At 46.3% G+C, this 18,208-nt stretch overlaps 1 protein-coding gene across 3 annotated transcripts in view; it reads right to left on the bottom strand.

The window, feature by feature from the left end:
- The window catches only part of CRTAC1 (cartilage acidic protein 1), a 527,150-nt gene extending 514,132 nt beyond the window's left edge, over positions 1 to 13,018 (bottom strand). For all 3 annotated transcript variants that reach the window (XM_083149576.1, XM_083149578.1, XM_083149579.1), the window contains exon 1: positions 12,867 to 13,018. In XM_083149576.1, the coding sequence (XP_083005702.1) occupies positions 12,867 to 12,893 (27 nt within the window). In that variant the 5' untranslated portion in view covers positions 12,894 to 13,018. The remainder of the gene's footprint in view (positions 1 to 12,866) is intronic.
- Between the last annotated feature and the right edge of the window lie 5,190 nt (positions 13,019 to 18,208).

Genomic DNA, 18,208 nt, shown 5'->3' with positions numbered 1-18,208 from the left:
TTCTAAACCAATCTCAGCTGCCAGATGTTTGGGACTCAGACCCAATGCATAGAATGACGGAGATAACGTAAACTGCTCATCGTCTTACATCTGTGTCCTGTGGGTGACGGTAGAGATAAAGGCAACAGCAGGCATCTCGATAAAGTATAGTTGGAGGTAGTGGCAGATTGGGAACTATAAGTGGCCCTGGAAAGCTTTGTAGATGTGGCCTGACGTGGGCAGCACCAGAGTTATAATATACTGTGTAGGCATGCAGGGCCGCCATAAAGGGGGTGCTGCGGGCACAGCTGTCCTGGGCCCGGCGACTCTGACCGGGAGTGAAGGCCACTCATTCCATCCACCGCATCCCCGATTGCCTCTGCTGAGCTTCCCTGGCTGAAGCCTAGACACTGCTCCTGGAGCGCAGGCTTCTACTTCCCCAAGTTCACCTACAGACGCTGGCGGCCATTTAAAATGTGGCACCGTTTCCTGAACCAATCAGAGCTTTCGTATCGGCAGCCACTCTGATTGGCTGCTGGACCGCAAACACTGATTGGCTTACAAGTATTCTAAATGGCCACCAGTGCCCAGACTCCAGAGGTGGAGGAGAAGACTGAAGACGGAACAGTGGGATTCCACTTGCGCCGCACTGTGCAAGTGTGTGTGTGTGTGTGTGTGGGGGGGGGGGGTGGACTAATAATCCGTTCGGAGCCCCGCAATTTCTAGTGGCAGCACTGTAGGACTATTTACTACATACTAAGTATCTTTATTTTTACTTACGTCTATGTTAGATCAAGCTGATTGATGTAACTAAGTACATCATCATATTGCTGATCCAGGACTGCGATGTCACCCACAGTGCCCAAAATGCTGCTGCATGATTGACATGTTCCTGCCTGTTAGAGACAGGCCGGTAACACGCAACATTACAGAAAACGGGGGCGTGTCAGATCTGTTTTCAAATTTGCATATTATTGCACAGCAGCTGCATACAGAGACCCAGGGGATAAGTAATATTTGTCGACCCCTGAATCAGGCTCTGTGTTTCCACTGCCCTAGGGTAGGAAATTACATACGGATGTATCCGGATAGAACTTTGTTCCGTACAGCAGAACAAGTATAATTACAGCTCTGTTTGATGATAAAAGGAAATTGCTGCAAAGCACAATGGAAGATAGCAAGTCATGTGACGGTGGAAGACGCATTTGCATCATAGCTGAAGAGACGAAATTTTTTTTTGACTTTTGATTTTTATCACTAAGCCCTGCAGTACAGTGTCAGTAAGTAAGGTTTATTTACATCGCGCACTTTCTCCAACAGGACTCGAGGCATCACAATGGCGGGGATTCAGCACCATTCCGAAGGGACGGAATTCGGCCCTATTCGGATGGTGGGGGGGTCTGAGCATGCACAAGCTTGTATTTGCACATGTTCGGATCCCGGCAACAAACGGGGCTTGCCCATGGGTCAACCCACTACAAATGCCGGGCGTTCTGGCCCGGTGGCCCGATGCCTGCCGGGGGCGAGCAGCTGACGTCTTAGGACATCAGCGCCCGCCCCCTCTTCGGCGGACACCAAAGGAAATAAAAGTCAGTTGAGAATTACTTTTATTTCCGAAGGCAGGAGAAATCAGTCGTAGGCAGCTAACTCACAATGACCTTTTTTATGTGTCGACTTTTTTATGTGTCGACCTTTTCACGGTCTATCTAGACACTGTAGATTTATTGACCGGTACCAGTATTGCACAGTATAGTGCTAGGAAATGATAGTTTTCAGTACCTAAACACTATCGATTGAACTCGATGCAAAGGTTCAGAAAAAAGCAGCATTGTATAACACATTACACATCTTTGCCAACCTTCTGGCAACCAGGATGCCACAGTGAGGGCATGGTGTGGCATAGGTGGGTACATGGCACAAAGTAAAAGCTTTTAAAAATGTACTTACTGTATTCAAACGCTAATTCTATAAACTGATGTGTGGAACATTTCACCATTTTTCATCCTTTTAGGAGTAGAATTTGAAAAGAATCCCTGCAAATAACTGTCACAGTTTCCGGACCACCCGACAGCTCACATGTTCCAGATCACCCAGAAATTGCACGGGGAGAGTTCACCAACTGTCACATTTTTCCAGAGCACAATGGTGTTGCACTGTAAATGGCAGGTGGCTGTTTTGCCCCATCGTTTTTTAATAATGATTATCAATTTTTTTAACTAAAAAAAACAAAAAACAAAATGGAAATTTTTTAATAGTCTTAAGCCCCCTGGACACATAGCGACAGGGGCTTTGTGCTGAGGGACACTGAACCGCTCAGATCGCTCAGCACACCGCGCCGCACCAGCGATCTGTCACTGCCCATGTTCTCAATAGAGAATGCGGGCGATGACTAGATATTTCAAGCATGGCGATAGCGACACGTGGGGCAGCGCATCGCTAAGGGACATACACGCGCAACAATTTGTGCTTCATTTTTTAAGCGAACTAGTTAGAAATGGGGCTTAAATCGCTCCGTGTGTATGCCCCATGATACAGACGTATCCTCTTGTATGGTGCTACAATACCCTTAAGGATAATAATTATTTATCGCTGCCTTATGCAGCAATAATTGAATGACAGTTACCACCACCTACTGGTTAATCCCGAATCCCAACATAAACTGTTTTCAATCTTCAAGGGCAGGGAAACCAAGACAATCCAGAGTCACTTAAACGGGATCTCTGCATAATAAGTTTATGTATCGCACTCCACCCCCCTAAACTAGCTGAGCCACAGGATTCCTACAGTCCGACAGAAGCTCATCCCTGCCACTGCTGCACCCGATACGTCTCTTCAGCTGGCAGCCGGTAGAAGTATGAAAGCAATCTCCAGGCGTTAATTGACAGCGCAGCTGAGAGGACATCGGTGGCTAGAATTCGCTTCATTTTCATCATTCGGAGCTCACACCTTTTTAAAAGATTCTGGACTTTGGAACTTCCATAGCTCCAGGGTGAAAAAGAGTCAATAATAAGAAAAAAAATTGAATTCTCCTGCCCTCTGTTATAGAACGGCTTCACCATCTACATCCAGCAGGAAATATACTGACATTCAATAACCATTCACAGCTGATGGGTTCGTTGAAATCACCACACGCATCATGCTCGGAAAAATCTGGACTTTGGTTTTTACTAATAAGTCAAAATATTTATTAACCCTTTGATATTTTGCACATCTCTCCCAGCAACGTTGGCAGTCAAAGGGTTAATAATGATATGGTTGCGTATTCTCGAGCGCTCACTCACTAGATATATATATATATTTTTAAGTGTGGACAAGATTGTTTTTAGATTGTATCCAATAATCTCTTATATATTTGGCTACATCTGTCACTCAAAGTGTGTGAGTGTGTGTATAACGCTGGGTGGAGCCTCTGACTCACATGACTGACTCACATGACAGAGAACCAGCCCAGTGAGCCCACAGACAGTGCCAGACACCCTCTGCCTCCCCATGTTGCCCAGCACTGCTACTCCACAGCCACCAGGTGAGTGCCCCCCGCCGCCCCCACCCCCTCGCGACCACCCCTCCCGTGATTTGCGGCAAAACCCCCCCCGTGACCCCCCCTCCCGCGATTCGCGGGAAAAAAAAAACCCTCCCCCGCGACCCCCCATCCCGCGATTCGCGGCAAAAAGAACCCACCCGCGACCCCCCCTTGCGCGATTCCCGGCACCCCCCCCCCGCGTCCCCCCTCCCGCGAATCGCGGCACCCCCCGCAATTCACAGCAGACCCAGGATTAAATGACACATGCAAAACACTGACATGGCTATGGTCGACAATGAAAAAGGTTGACATGAGTTTTTGTAGATTTTTTTTTTTTTATGTTTCCATATTCATTGTCATGTGTCGACATGACACCAATGAAGTGCCACACTTATGTCAACATTTGCATGTGTTGACCTTTCTGTGTCGATTTTTTCCTGTGGCGATTCGCGTCACACACCCCCCCCCCCCCCGCAACCTCCCCTCCCGCGATTCGCGGCACCCCCAGGCACCGCCCCGCGACCCCTCTACCACAATTCGCGGGAACCCCCCACCGGAACCCCCGTGAACCCCGTCCTCCCGCGATTCGCGGCACCCACCCCCTGCGACCCCTCCTCCCGCAATTCGTGGCACCCCCCCCACGATTCGCGGCAGCCCCAGGATTATATGGCACATGCAAAACACTGACATGGCTATGGTCGACAATGAAAAAGGTTGACATGAGTTTTTGAAGATTTATTTTTCATTTTTTGAATGTTTTCATATTCATTCTCATGTGTCGACATGGACACCAATGAAGTGCCACACTTATGTCAACATTTACATGTGTTGACCTTTCTGTGTTGATTTTTTCTTGTGGCGATTCGCGTCACACCCCCCCCATGCGCGACCCCCCCTCCCGCGATTCTCGGCACCCCACCCCATGACCCCTCCTCCCACGATTCTTGGCACACCCCCGCGACCCCCCCTCCCAGGATTCGCCGCAACCCCCGCCCCCGCAACCCCCCCTCCCGCGATTTGCGGCAACCCACCCCCCCGTCACCCCCCTCCCGCGAATCTCTGCAACCCCTCCCCTCCCGCGATTCGCAGCAACCAACCCCCCACCCCCCCGCAACCCCCCCCTCCCGCGATTCACGGCACCCCCCGCGACCCCCCATCCCGCAATTCGCGACCCCCCCTCCTGCGATTCGTGGACACCCAAGTTGCACTACAGGGCATCTTTCATACAATTCTAACCTAATATTTCTCATATACAAACGTTCACAAATTAAGGGGGCGCAGCCCCTTACGCCGGTGTGAAGAGCGCGATGAATCACCTAGTGTTATTATATTGTGTCCTATTCTGTCTGTAAGGAGCCGTCCGTTGTTCATACGCGGCAACTGGAACCATGCCTGCGGTTGGCACCGGGCCAGGGCAGAGATGGGGACAAGGCTGTCTCTCTCTCTCTCTCTGCGAAAACTGAATTGTGCCCCCAACTAGGGTCTCTGTGCAAACAGGCAATGACAATAAGGGGGGGGGGGGGTGAGATTAAGGGGGCCCAAAGTAACGTAGCCCCTGTCTACCCCTTAATCCGGCTCTGACACAGCAGAAATCCCCAATGGGATCAGGCAAGGGCGCAACTACCATAGGTGCAAGGGGTGCAGCTGCTATGGGGCCCAGAGCTGAAGGGGGCCCCTCTTTGCTGTCTAAGTAGTATGTTTTACATACATTTATCACCATCAGTTGCTAAATACGGGGCCCTTGCTAAATATGGGGCCTATGAATATCTAGTTCTGCCCCTGGGATCCGGTTCCAGATTGTGCACTTATTGGGGGTTATTCTGGTTGATTAGCTCGGATGCGAATTTGCATCCTTGCGAGTCAACCAGATCCCACCTTGTGAATGGCGGTACGCCGGCCACCATTTGCAAGCCATGTACGTTCGCGCTGGCTCCGAATGGATGTTTTCTATAAACATCCATTCGCAGCCTGCGGGGAACACCCACATCATTCAATGTTCACAGCAACCTTAGATTTGCGTGCACATTGTGAGGGAAGAGGCGGCCAGCTGACATCCAGTGCCCACGTCATCGGCCCATTAGCATGCCAACGCCCAGTGTTCTTATGGGAATGCTAATGAAACATGGGGCATTCCCATATGCTAACGGGCCGATGATGTGGCATCCATGTGGGTGTGGATCATTTTATCAATCATAGTTAGGTCGACAGTCATTAGGTCGACACAGTTGGGTCGACAGGTGGGAAGGTCGACAGGGTTCTAGATTGACAGGTGTCTAGTTCGATATGGGACAAGTTTGACATGGGTTTAGGTCGACATATGTGTTAGGTCGACATGGGTTAGGTCAACAGGTCGTTGGGTCGACATGTTTTTTTTCTTTTCGTTTTTTACCCGAATGTCGACACAGTCGACATGAACACAGTTGGAAGTCAACCGCAGGTGCCTCGCTGCGCCGGCACACTATTTTATTCTCCCACCACACCCTAGTGGATGGTAGGGCATGAAATACCGCCTGTCGGCACATGTCGGCTCAAAAAACAGTGAAAAAACCCATGTCGATCTAACCCATGTCGACCTAACGCATATGTCGACCTAAACCCATGTCGACCTTGTCCGATGTCGACCTAGAACCCTGTCGACCTTCCCACCTGTCGACCCCATGGTGTCGACCTAATGACTGTCGACCTAAATGCAGTCGACAATATGACCGTATGCCATCCATGTACTGTCAACAATTCTGATCAACCATAGAGTTGTCTAATGTCTGATGGTGCTGACAATATACGATCAATGTTGAAACACACAGAGGCTGTATCAAGCCTTCTCCAGAATGGAGAAGTTGCCTGTAGCGACCAATCAGCTAAAAGCAGGACGATATAGGCCCTTATTCTAGTTGACTCGGACGGATGCGTATTTTCGGACAGGAACCGAGTGTTCTTAGCCCCGCCTACCGTAAGGATTGCTCACACGTCCGAGTGCGGTAAGATGCCGACCGAACGGTCCGCCAGTGGATGTTTCATGTGAACACCTCCCCCATCTATGGGAACCTCCCCCATCCTCCGCGATGGTCGCCGATGGATGGACCGAGCGGTCAGCAGGGATATGGGCGGGCAGCTGGCATCCGGCTATGTCAGGAGTCCGCCCACCACACGTGCGTCACAGCTGCATTACCATACGTACGCCCAGTGTTTTCATCCGAACGCCCATGAAACGCGGGGCGTATGCATATGGTAATGAGCCCAAGCAGCCCTTCACGCCCCTCTCCACCCCCTGATTAGACGATTCTGACCGATCATTTTCATCACGGAACTCACTCCATGTTCGGACGTGCGATGCGTTTGCACATGCGCAGATACGCCTCTGCACATGTGCAAATACCAAACATCGGCCGTCCGACTGAACACGGAGCCGTCCGAGTCAATCAGAATAAGGCCCATAGTACAGACCAATCAGCTCCTAACTGCAATGTTATAGGCTGCGTTTGAAAAATGACAGTAATGATCTGGTTGGCTGATTTTTATTCTCAAATTCTTTACTATACCAATACACGTTATGGTACAGTCATGTGTTGTCTTAGGACAATAAAGTGTTAATATTAATTAGCTTTTTTACAGATCTACAGTTTATCCCGGTGAAAATCAAAGCGGATATGAAGGACTTTTGAGAACTACAAAATAGACAAGTTAAAGAGAAAGAAGCAATGGTAATGATATTTTAGAAAGAATATGGTACACTGTCCCGGCTATATATTTTTGCATACCTGAGTGATCTTTCTCGTATTTGTTAATGATTCTCAGCTTTAAATTAAAGACTTATAAATGAAAATTAATTCAGCTGTGAATTTCACAAGAAAAAAACAGTGAATTTAAAACACAACTGCGCTAGATTCAAGGTGCTGTAATTCATGCTTAAAATGCAGATTCTGTACTTTATTAAAACAGATATATGCGCAATTAGTGCACATGAATACCTATTAATCAAGGAAGAGCAAAGATGTAGATCCTCTTCCTTGTTTTAAAATTTCAAATGTAGGTGTTTATATTAACTCTTTGAGTGTCAATGTTGCTGTGAGCGGTGCTCGAAATAGCCACTAAAAAATGTCAGCATCGCTGGCGACTGTGCCTTTAGTATACACAAATACAAATACGGCCAAGTTAATTCATTGAAGTTTAGTTAAATATCGCACCCCAAAAAAAGAACAGTCAGTGTGAGCGGCACTGGCATTTTTAATAAATATTTTGAGGATATTTCACAGCAACACTGGCACTCAAAGGTAGTATTTATATATATATATATATATATATATATATATAGGCAGCAGTGTTAGATTTACTGCCTCACAGCGCTGAGGTCATGAGTTCTATCCCCTCCATGGCCCTAACTGTGCAGAGTTTGTATATTCTCCCCATGCTTGCATGGGTTTCCTCCGGGTACTCCGGTTTCCTCCCACAATCCAAAAATATACTGGTAGGTTATCAGTACAAAATTAACCCTAGAATGTCTGTGTGCGCGTGTACATGTGGTAGGGAATATAGATTGTAAGCTCCACTGGGGCAGGGACTGATGTGAATGTTCTAATATTCTCTGTAAAGCGCTGCGGAATATGTGTGCGCCATATAAGAAAACTGTTAATAAATAATATATATATATATGAGGCTCATCAACCAAAAAGATCAGGAAGAAAGCGAAATACTTTAGAGGCAACAAATTGAAAACTGAATTGGAAGGGAAAATGAGGGGACGGAGAAAATGAGAGTATATTACAAATAAATCAATTTCTTATTAACTGAAAGCAGCCACCATATGTGGTAGCCTGGAACGTGACTTGTCGTGGATTACGCAAAAAACAAGCTCCTTACAACTCTCGGCTGCCATTGCACAAGGTCACAAAATATGTCCCCAATCTAACATTGTTATCCTGATTCCGGCAAGTCACAGTGATTGAGAGCCTGACGAAGGAAGGCAGATTTTGCACTATAATGGAAATAGATCTCCGACTGATAAGATTCTGACTTAACTACCCAGATAATGATGAACCAATAGAGCTTCTAATGGAACCAAACTAGATTGCAGAAACTAGCCCATACATTGTGCAATATGAGGTCTCGAGTATTCCGACAGATAAAATATACTACTTTGTAAGCTATAGATTTTTTTTGGAATGATAGAAAAGACAAATACGTAGAATTATGCTATAGAGAATAATTTAGAGACAATTAGTCTAGTATGATATGACGGTTGTTCTCTATATTGTGTTTCATCCTCGCAGGTAAGCCTTTAACAACCTATATCAGCACGCGTCAAAGTTTCCAAAACAGTTCCACGGATAGAATGAATGTAATACAGTACAGGAACAATGAAGTACAGAAAAGCTATTCATAAACAATAAATAAGGAAATGTTGGAGTAAACAGGAAAGTCTTGAGTTTGATTTTTTGAAGGATTCTAGATCAGGGGCCTCTTGAGCTGTGTAGAGTCGGATCTATCATGGCTAAAAGCTCGACTCAGATGAATTACGAGAGATTCTAGGTACTGCTAAACGTCCTTCATCCACAGATTGCAGGATGAATAGAAAGTCTAACTACAATATATCACACTTCAGTGTGGCGAGGGTCTGCAAATTCCAGCAATAGGTATTGGTTGGTGGGGCGATGTATATCGTTTTGTAATACAATAAAGTTACGTTGTTGCATCGGTGAATCAATGGTGGTACAAGATTAAAGGTTGATACAAGAAAAAGTTAAACTACAGATGTCCCAGTTCCGCAAGTCTCTTCTTCTCACTTTAAACTGGCAATATTGAGAATGCCGACAGATATAATATATAAAGTATTTTACAAAATGATTGTAAACAGCTGATTCCTCATTTATAACATAGCACAATCGTAACCAATAGCAACATGTATAACATAAGTGACATTTGACCATTATCAGTAACTACCCAGTTGGTGTTATCACGGTTACCATTTGTAAAATGCAATGGAATTGGCTGTGCTACAATATATAATAACAGATTAAGAAATAAATAAATGCTACCCAAGAATATATATATTCTTTAAAGTTTTTGCAGAGATACTAATAAAAAAGGGCCCTCATTTATTACCGCCGACTGAATTCTGAACTATGATAAACGTGTGATTACCGATGAAAAGACGTTATTGTTTAACCCTTTGAAGGCCAAGTGAATTTGTCAAAATAGCCGTAGAAAATAGGCAAACATTTTTACTCCTCATAATGACCTGGAATGTTACCTTATGAAGGAAATAGAATCTTTTTTTAACATTTTTTTATTTGAATTTATATAACAAATGTGAGCGACGCCGGCATTTTTAGCCGATGTCTTGCACATCGCTCACAGAGATGTCGGTACTCATAGGGTTAATATCGTTGTTGACGCAAAAAATGTTCACATCGGCGCAGGCTTTCCTGCCCAAATGTAAGGTGTGTTGTAATTCTGTGACATTGTCCCAGTGTCATGTATAGGGCCTGAACCATGGTATCAATGGCGGTAGCAGGGGTGGAGAGTATAACCGGACAGTATTGGTACTTGTTGGTGTGGAATGCTGCGTGGGTGGGTGGGCAGAAGTCTAGCTCTCTCACTGAGGTGAATTGACTAATTTGGAAGATCTATTGAAGATGGGATGTTACCCCTAGCAACCAATTATATTCTACTTTTTATCTATTTAACACCTTCTAGAAGATAATAGAAAGAATCTCATTGGTTGCTATGGGAAACATCCCATCTACAATATTAGTAAATGTACCCCTCGCTCTTATATATTTTCCTGTATAGGTGTAGTATAGGAGAGGTAATGAGGTTCCAGGACTACTTGGAAATTGTTTAGTAAGTTGTTCTGCACAATTCCAAATATATTCCAATTAAGAAACAATGAAGATACAGTTACTGTAGGTCCCCACTGGCACCAGGGAATATCTGTTGCCAGTTTTGTGGCCCTGGTAGAGTGAAAAATGTGGTTAATTGTCCAAGGGGTGCCCCATACAATAAAAGTTTACAGGCCACTAACCTACAGCTCCTGCTGTGACCCCCCCCCCCCCCACACACACACACACACACACCCCAGCCATACTCAGCTCATCTCTGTGCAGAAAATGCCTCCTTTGTGTCACAATACACTTGGGCTCCCTGCTCCTGATGCTGTGCTGCTATGCATACACTGAAGCAGGACATGTCCACGCTCCCCTTGCAGCCCAGGCAGATATTGATGACATAGACATTCAATTTAATTAAACAACTGCTTAATGATTTGCAGACATTTTAAAAAGTGTCCAAGCGTAACCGTTCCCCAAGTCCGGGGAGACTGCTCATATATCACGCCTGCTTTACTAAGCACCCCCTACAAATATTTACTTAATGTAAAACAGGGCCATTCAAATTAAACTCATCTGTGTCCCAATACTGTAATTATATACCAGCATGTAGCATTGTCTGCAATTCCGCCAGTGAGGAATTACTGCTGCCTGAGGCTGATGGTACAGCGATCAGGTAATACTAGGGGAATCAAATCCTGTATGATCCAGTGCATCAGCAGAGGGAATGCAGCATTTGCCTAATACCTTACTAGAATACATGGAGATATTGGACTAGTATATATGGGTATATAGCTATGTACTAAACTCTGTTCCTTGGCTTGCATGCACCACCTCCCCCCTGACACTGCAGTATCACACATATAAAGTGGATGCACTAAGAATATTTTACTATCACAGACATTCTGACATATGCTTCAACCCTCATGAAGTCAGATGCCGGAGAAATCTCCTTCCTAGGACATCCATTACTCAGAGTAAATATTGGAAGAGCCTGGTGGCGGTAGACAGGAGCAGCCTCACAACTGTGAGTGTATGTGCCAGTGCGCTGGGGTGAGACTAACTAGCAATGAGCACCAATGAGGCCTCAACAACCTCAGCAACTTGTGTACTGTACTGTGTCGTGTTCTTACTGAGCATCTCGGTGATTAAACGCACAACACAGATTTGTCATGTCATCCAGAATAAGGCTCAGGACCCTCCTGCGTTGTGGAGGCAGCCTCTGCCACCTATAGGGTCCAGGTAACAAAAAATAGGGTTCTATGGGTACAAATACCAGAAGTTTCCAAGCAATTTAAAAATGTAAAGTTTCATAACATACTGTATATACAGTATATATAATATATATATATATATATATAAATATATGTGTGTGTGTGTGTTTGTGTGTGTCTGTGTGTATATATATATATATATATATATATATAATTTACATATTTCAAATATATATATATATACATACATACACACACTGTATATGTGAGTATATATATATATATATATATATATATATATATATATATATATATACAAAGAACCCAATTATTGCAAGTATGCTAGTAATAACCCCAGCATTGCACAGACAGCTTTCAGATGACTGTTCTGCATACTGTATAAAGCCTTTGGGGTGGCACAGAAGACCCCACAGTACTACAGGCAGCAGACAGCCCTCCTATATCCCCAGGATGGAAGAGAGAGTAGCACAGTGACATTCTGCTAACACCAGGCACATAGAAAAGTATGTAGTCTTATTAGAACTTTTAATAACCTGACATGAGCCCCGAGGTGACATGCAGGGGGCGGATGGCGCTGAGTGCTGCTATGAATCTACCTGTAATTACCAGCGCTGTGTGACTGTGCCAGAGAGGACAATTATCTGACAATTAAATATTAACATTCTTTACACGAGGATAATGCGAAGACACCGCTCCACTCCAAATGTAGCCACACGCCAGCTCAGTGCCCACTGTCAGGGACTGCATTAACCCAGGCAGGAGCCCATGGGCACCGATTACACCAGTAGCCACTGGGTAGAATAGCACAAAGGGTCATCCAAATACCGTCTCCAGTGACACAGCTTCACGAAGTTACCGATAGATAAACGTAATTCTGCCTTGTACGGTACCTTCCAGTAATGCCCACAAAGCAGACGCCACGGGCTCTTCTTCCCAGCGCTTCCCATAGCCACCTAGGTCCTATACTATACACTGTATGACTATACTGTAGGATCTATAGGGCTGCTATTGCCTGCAGTCTCCAAGTCATACAGTCATTAACGTCTTCTCTTCGCATCAGTACACCCATCAATCATTGCATGAAATGCCAAAAAAAGGGGACTGCACACAATCTCAGTGCCAGTAGGCAAGTGTCCCCCGATTCACCATAATATATGCAGCAGACACGCGGAGTTTACAGCTTAAACATAAATAAACAAACAAATAAATGAAATCAATAAATAAAACAAATGACATAAATAAATAACAATGCACACAAGGGTCTGTTAACACCCTTATCAGTAGCAGGGGGCTGATAGTACTACTCACAGGGAGGCAGGGATGAGCCTGCGGCATCCTCACCCACAACAATGTTTCCAGGAGTTGACAAGTTTCCTTTTTCCTTTATCTCTCCTGTGCTTTATACAACTCTGCCAGCGATGCCAAGCTTATGTAAAGGCTTGTATAACCGGCCGGCCAATCAGAGAGCAGGATGCAAATGACAAGGAGTTGGCTGGTCAATCAGGAGGCGGCGGGGCGCGGCCTGTCGCTGTACTGTGATTTACAGCTGGAAATTGCAGAGGATTCTATAAGGCAGCAGCGGAGATCGGATCAATAAGAAGCAGGAGATACATTGTAGCCTTATATTCCCTATATATTCTATGGAACATCAGGGGAACTGCTGCTGCTGCTGCCGCCGCTTGCCGGTAACCTTCATGGATATTTTGTAGCAGAGGATGAAAGCCAGGCTCTTTAGGGTGCTGGAGGAGTGGGCTGTCTACCAGCTACAGAGGGACCAGAGGAAGGACAGGATTTTTAGGACTGATTTGTCATCATAGGGGTGCAGTGAAGTGTGACCCCCTCCGCCTTGGTGTTCTGCAGGGAGATAAGATCGGGAATCAGGAGATAACAGGAGGGAAAGTGCAGCTTCTTCTTCTATATATATATATAATGCTGGATATATTAGATGGAATGATATGCATTTATGTGTCTATGGTACTCCATATACTGTCTATATATACTGGCTGTACAGTATATTTGTTGTCTTTTTAACCCTTTGTACAATCCTACGGAACCCTTGTGACGCCTTAGAAATAAAAGAAAAATTATGGGAGCTAACTTTTTTTTTTACTCCCATGCTGGGGGGGGGGGGGTGCTCACACTACGTCCCCCATATGACTCACATATGCTATGGCACCCACAGGGCTGGCTCCTTTGGGAATAACAATATAATGCATTACTGTGTTGCAGGAGTTCCATATGTTCATGTTAAATAACCTGTGTTTAAAAACTTTTTAACCCTCACAGGTCTGCAGGAGACTAAGCCTGAGGCGTGTTGTCAATGGCATGCACTGGTGACTTGCTGCAGTACAGTACAGCTGACTTCTCAGTGCTGCTGCTGCTGGACTGTCTGCAGGTACAATTACTACTATTGGTGTCCACACCTGGTTCCATTTATAGCAATCCCCCCAACACCACACCTTTCCCTTCCATTATCTCCGACTCCTGTCTCCTTTATAGACGTCTGCAGCCCCTACAGATATTACCTAGAGCAGTAAAAATACAAAAAACTGCTTTTCTGGGACTAAAACATACTGTAGGAATCTGCTATTAGACATATGATCCTGGGGTGATTTACACCAACCCTGGAAGACCTGAAAGACCTGTTCCTATAGACAGATTAGGGGAGATCTTCTCTTTTAGCTTTCAGAGAACTCAAGTGTGGATGGAATCAATAAAGAGAATATTCAGCAACAGGTAGAGAGCTTGTTATTCATAGGCAGAATGATGTGGAAGAGAAGCGTAAGGAGAAGGTGAAGGCTCCAAGTGACACCCCCCCCCCCCACACACACACACACACACACACCAAATTCTGATAAAAAGAACAAAACAGAATGATCAGTAATAACAATTGTCTGGGAACTCAGTATAACTGGGGTTATTCCAGGTGCAAGGGCATCTGGCATACTGATGGAGACGCTCTCTTCTAGCAGGGGTCTGGAGGTCGGATCGCCAACCACCAGCCGCTGGATGTGGACATGCGCACATGAGACGCTCTGGCATCCCCTTCCAATGCCTGAAGCAGAGATGGGCAGGGTTCATGCCCCCCGCCGCCTGGAAACTGGGACGGGCGTGTGTGGGAGATGCTCACATGTCCCAGTCAGCGGGGGCATTCTGGCGAGCCCCTGCACTGGCATCTCTAGGTTACTGTAGACCTGTAAATACCAATATACCCAATAGAATCATGCCAACGATCAGGGTCGGACTGCCAGGAGGGCCGATGGCCTTGTGGGCAGATTGTCTGCATATTGCTTGAAAAAGTCCCCCCCCCCCCAGGAGACAAAACATTGCACTTCCGCCAGACCTGCAGCCGTTTGTGTGCCTGACTTCCGCCCGCCTGTGTCAATCTTCTCCGCACCTCAGTTGGATACCTGCCACATCGGGAGATGCGTGTTCCACGCAGCTCTCTCCCCCCAAGCATTGTACACACTCCGGCAGTCGGCCGCCTGCCAGCTCAGCATCTCTATCGTCACTGCAACTTCAACACCGGGTGCGCTACATCCATACTCACAGCGTCTGGTCCAGCCATTGAGCGGGTGAGATCACAGCATCTTGCTCCCAGCATATACAAGCCGCAATATTTCTTCTTTGATTGTGACTGTCACATTGCCTAAATGCATATTAGAACCAGCTGCGTGGAATCCTACACGTTAATCATATTCACTGCAGTTTGTCTACTATTATGCTTACTTATGGGCAGTACGGTGTGTTCCATAATGTGTAATGGGTAACGCCTCCTTTTTCTGATGCCACGCCCCTTCCCACGAGGCCAAGGGTCTCGCCTCCTACAGGTGTGAGAGTAGTGGCCTTTAGATTTGGCAGCATGAAGATCATTGCAGCATTTAGTGAGCGCAGTTTCAGTGGAGTGGAGTGGAGTGGAGTGGATGGAAGCCAGACTGGAATGGATCAAGCAGGGAGTGGGAGGAAAGAAAGGCAGTAAGGCAGGTTGTAGACAATAAGCTTGAGTGCAGAGGGGACAGTACCCGAAGAGAGGAATAGATTGAAGAGGTGGGCAAGATACGAACAGGCAGGATGAGAGAGGAATGGGGGCAGGCGGGATGGGATAGGGTCAGAAGGGGAGGAACAGATGAGTCCCATGACTTCCTTACCAGATACATGGGAGAAGTATGTCAGAATTGGTAAGGAGGAGGAGAAAGTATTGCGAGGGAGAGGATGTGCTAGGTTGCATGTGGTCTGGTAGGATGTGATATCCTGACCTATGGAGTATATTTTGGTTGTAAAGTAAGTGGCAAAGTCAAGAGCAGAGAGTAAGGAGGGTAGGGGAGGTGGGCAGAGGAGGGAGTTGACAGTGGCAAAGATATGCTGTTTTTTTTAGACTGGGAGGAGATGAGGTTCTTGAAGTTTGACTGTTTAGCAAGGGACAGGGCAGCACTGAAGGATGAAAGAATAAGTTTGAAATGAAGGAAGTCCACATTGGAGAGTGATTTACTCCAATGTCATTCAGCAATACGTGAGCATTTTTGCAGGTATCTGGTGCATTTGGTGTGCCAGGGTTGAGGTGTTCATTTGCGAGGGTGAATAGCAGTTGGTGGAGTGATAGAATCAAGAGTAGAAATAAGGGAAGCATTATATAGGGAAGTGGCCTGTTCAGGACATGAGAGAGAGAGAGAGAGAATACGAGAGAGAAGTGAGTCAAAGAGGGAGAATAGGGAGGTGGTGTCAATAGCCTCGATGTTACGCTTGGGGATTGTAGTTTAGGGAGGTGGAGATTGAGAAGCAGAGAGGCATAAGTTAAAAGAGAGAAGGTGATGGTCAGAGAGGGGGAATGGGAAGTTGGAGAAATCAGAAATATCACAACGGTAGGTGAGGACCAGATCAAGTGAGCTTCTGTTTATATGGGACAGTGAGGAGGTCCACTGGGAGAGACCGAGAGAAGATGTCAGGTTAAGGGGTTTTGAGGCAAAGGTTTCTGTGGAAATGTTGATAGGAACGTTGAAGACACCTAATATAATAGTAGGAATATCAGAAGAAAGGAAGCGAGGAAGCCATCATGAAAAGTTGTTGAGGAATTTTGAGGGAGCACCAGGCGGGTGACAGCAAGTTGAAAATTAACAGGTTGGAAGAGGTGTATAGCGTGCAGTTCAAATGTAGAGAATGTAAGAGAAGATTCTGGGGGTATGAGTTGGTAGGAGTAACTAGAGGGTAGTAAGACTCCAACCCCACCACCATGGTGGCCATCTGGTCGGGGTGTATTCGAGAAAGTAAGACCCCCAGCAGAGAGGGCAGCAGGAGAAGTAGTGTCAGAGGGGGTGATCCAGGTCTCAGTAATGGCTAGGAGATGGAGGGAGTTGGAAATATAAAGGTCATGAGTGGGAACCAGTTTGTTACAAAGCGATCTGGCATTCCATAGGGCACAGGATAAGGGGTATGAGTTTGTGGGATAGATGTGAATGAGATTGGCAGGGTAGCTCAGGAAGGAAATACAGCAGATGCAGTGATGGTGCTGACCACTGAGCTAGGACGGGAAACAGCAGGAGTCGGGCATGGAAGGAGTACAGAGTGATGCTGATTGTGGAGAGGTGAGGGGACAGTGGGAGGAGGGAGAGAGCAGGGCTGATGTGTGGGGTACAGGGCCTGTGATGGGGCAGCAGTGAGAGACAATGAGCTAACAGGAGAAAGTTAAGAAGAGGAGAGGATGGGAGACAGAGGAGAGGAGAGAGGAGAAGATGTAGGGGACTAGGGGAGAAGGACAGAGGTGGTAACATGGGGCAGAATAAGGGATTAGGCAAGTTGAGAGGTTTTGATAGCTTGGGCATAGTGTAGATGTTGTGAACAGGGTGAAGAATTTTTTTTTTTTTTTTAAAGGAGTGGCGGCTGAATGAGACGGAGCAGTAGAATTGCTGGAATGGAGGAGAGAGTGGTACCAGGTGATTCACACTGGATATGAAAGCATGTAATGTATGGCTAATATGCACAGGTTACTAGTGAGGCAGAAGTATAGTTTAGATCAGGGCTGGGCAACACCGGCCCTCCAGATGTTAATGAACTACACATCCCAGGATGCTTTGCATTAGTTTTGCTATGTGGCCATGCTGAAACTTATGCAAGGCATGCTGGGATGTGTAGTTCATCAACATCTGGAGGGCCGGTGTTGCCCAGCCCTGGTTTAGAGGTTAAGAAATTGCAGTGTGCTAGGTAATAATAAATAGTGACCCTTATACACACCCAGCCCCTTTAAACCCAGTTATGCCCACATTATACAACATATTAGTAATACCCTTACTGCCCAGCGCAGCCTTTACTGGGGGTTATTCACGTTCATTCTGTCCTCGGTGCATTCGCACAGAGGACCAATGTTGCGTGTCTGCACATGTGCAGAGGTAGGGTGCGTGCACCAACGACGAACTTTCGGTTCGCCGAGTGCACGCACCCTAGACAGTGTGCGGGGGGCGGAGAAGGGCGGGGGGTGCCGGGCTGCCCCATCACCATATGGGAACGCCCAGCGTTCCATGGGTGTTCCCATGAGAACCCTGGGCATTCTCATGGTAATGAGGCGGTGATGCGGTTGTGGGGGGCGGGCAGCTGATATCACCGGACATCAGCTGCCCGCCCATATCCGTCCCAGCGTGCACGCAAATGTGTATCACCGT

This window comes from Crinia signifera, chromosome 6, assembly GCF_055691185.1.
Source record: "Crinia signifera chromosome 6, ASM5569118v1, whole genome shotgun sequence".
Classification (NCBI taxonomy): Eukaryota; Metazoa; Chordata; class Amphibia; order Anura; family Myobatrachidae; genus Crinia; species Crinia signifera.
Note: the sequence above shows the minus strand (reverse complement) of the source record. Positions and strands in the feature narration are given on the sequence as shown.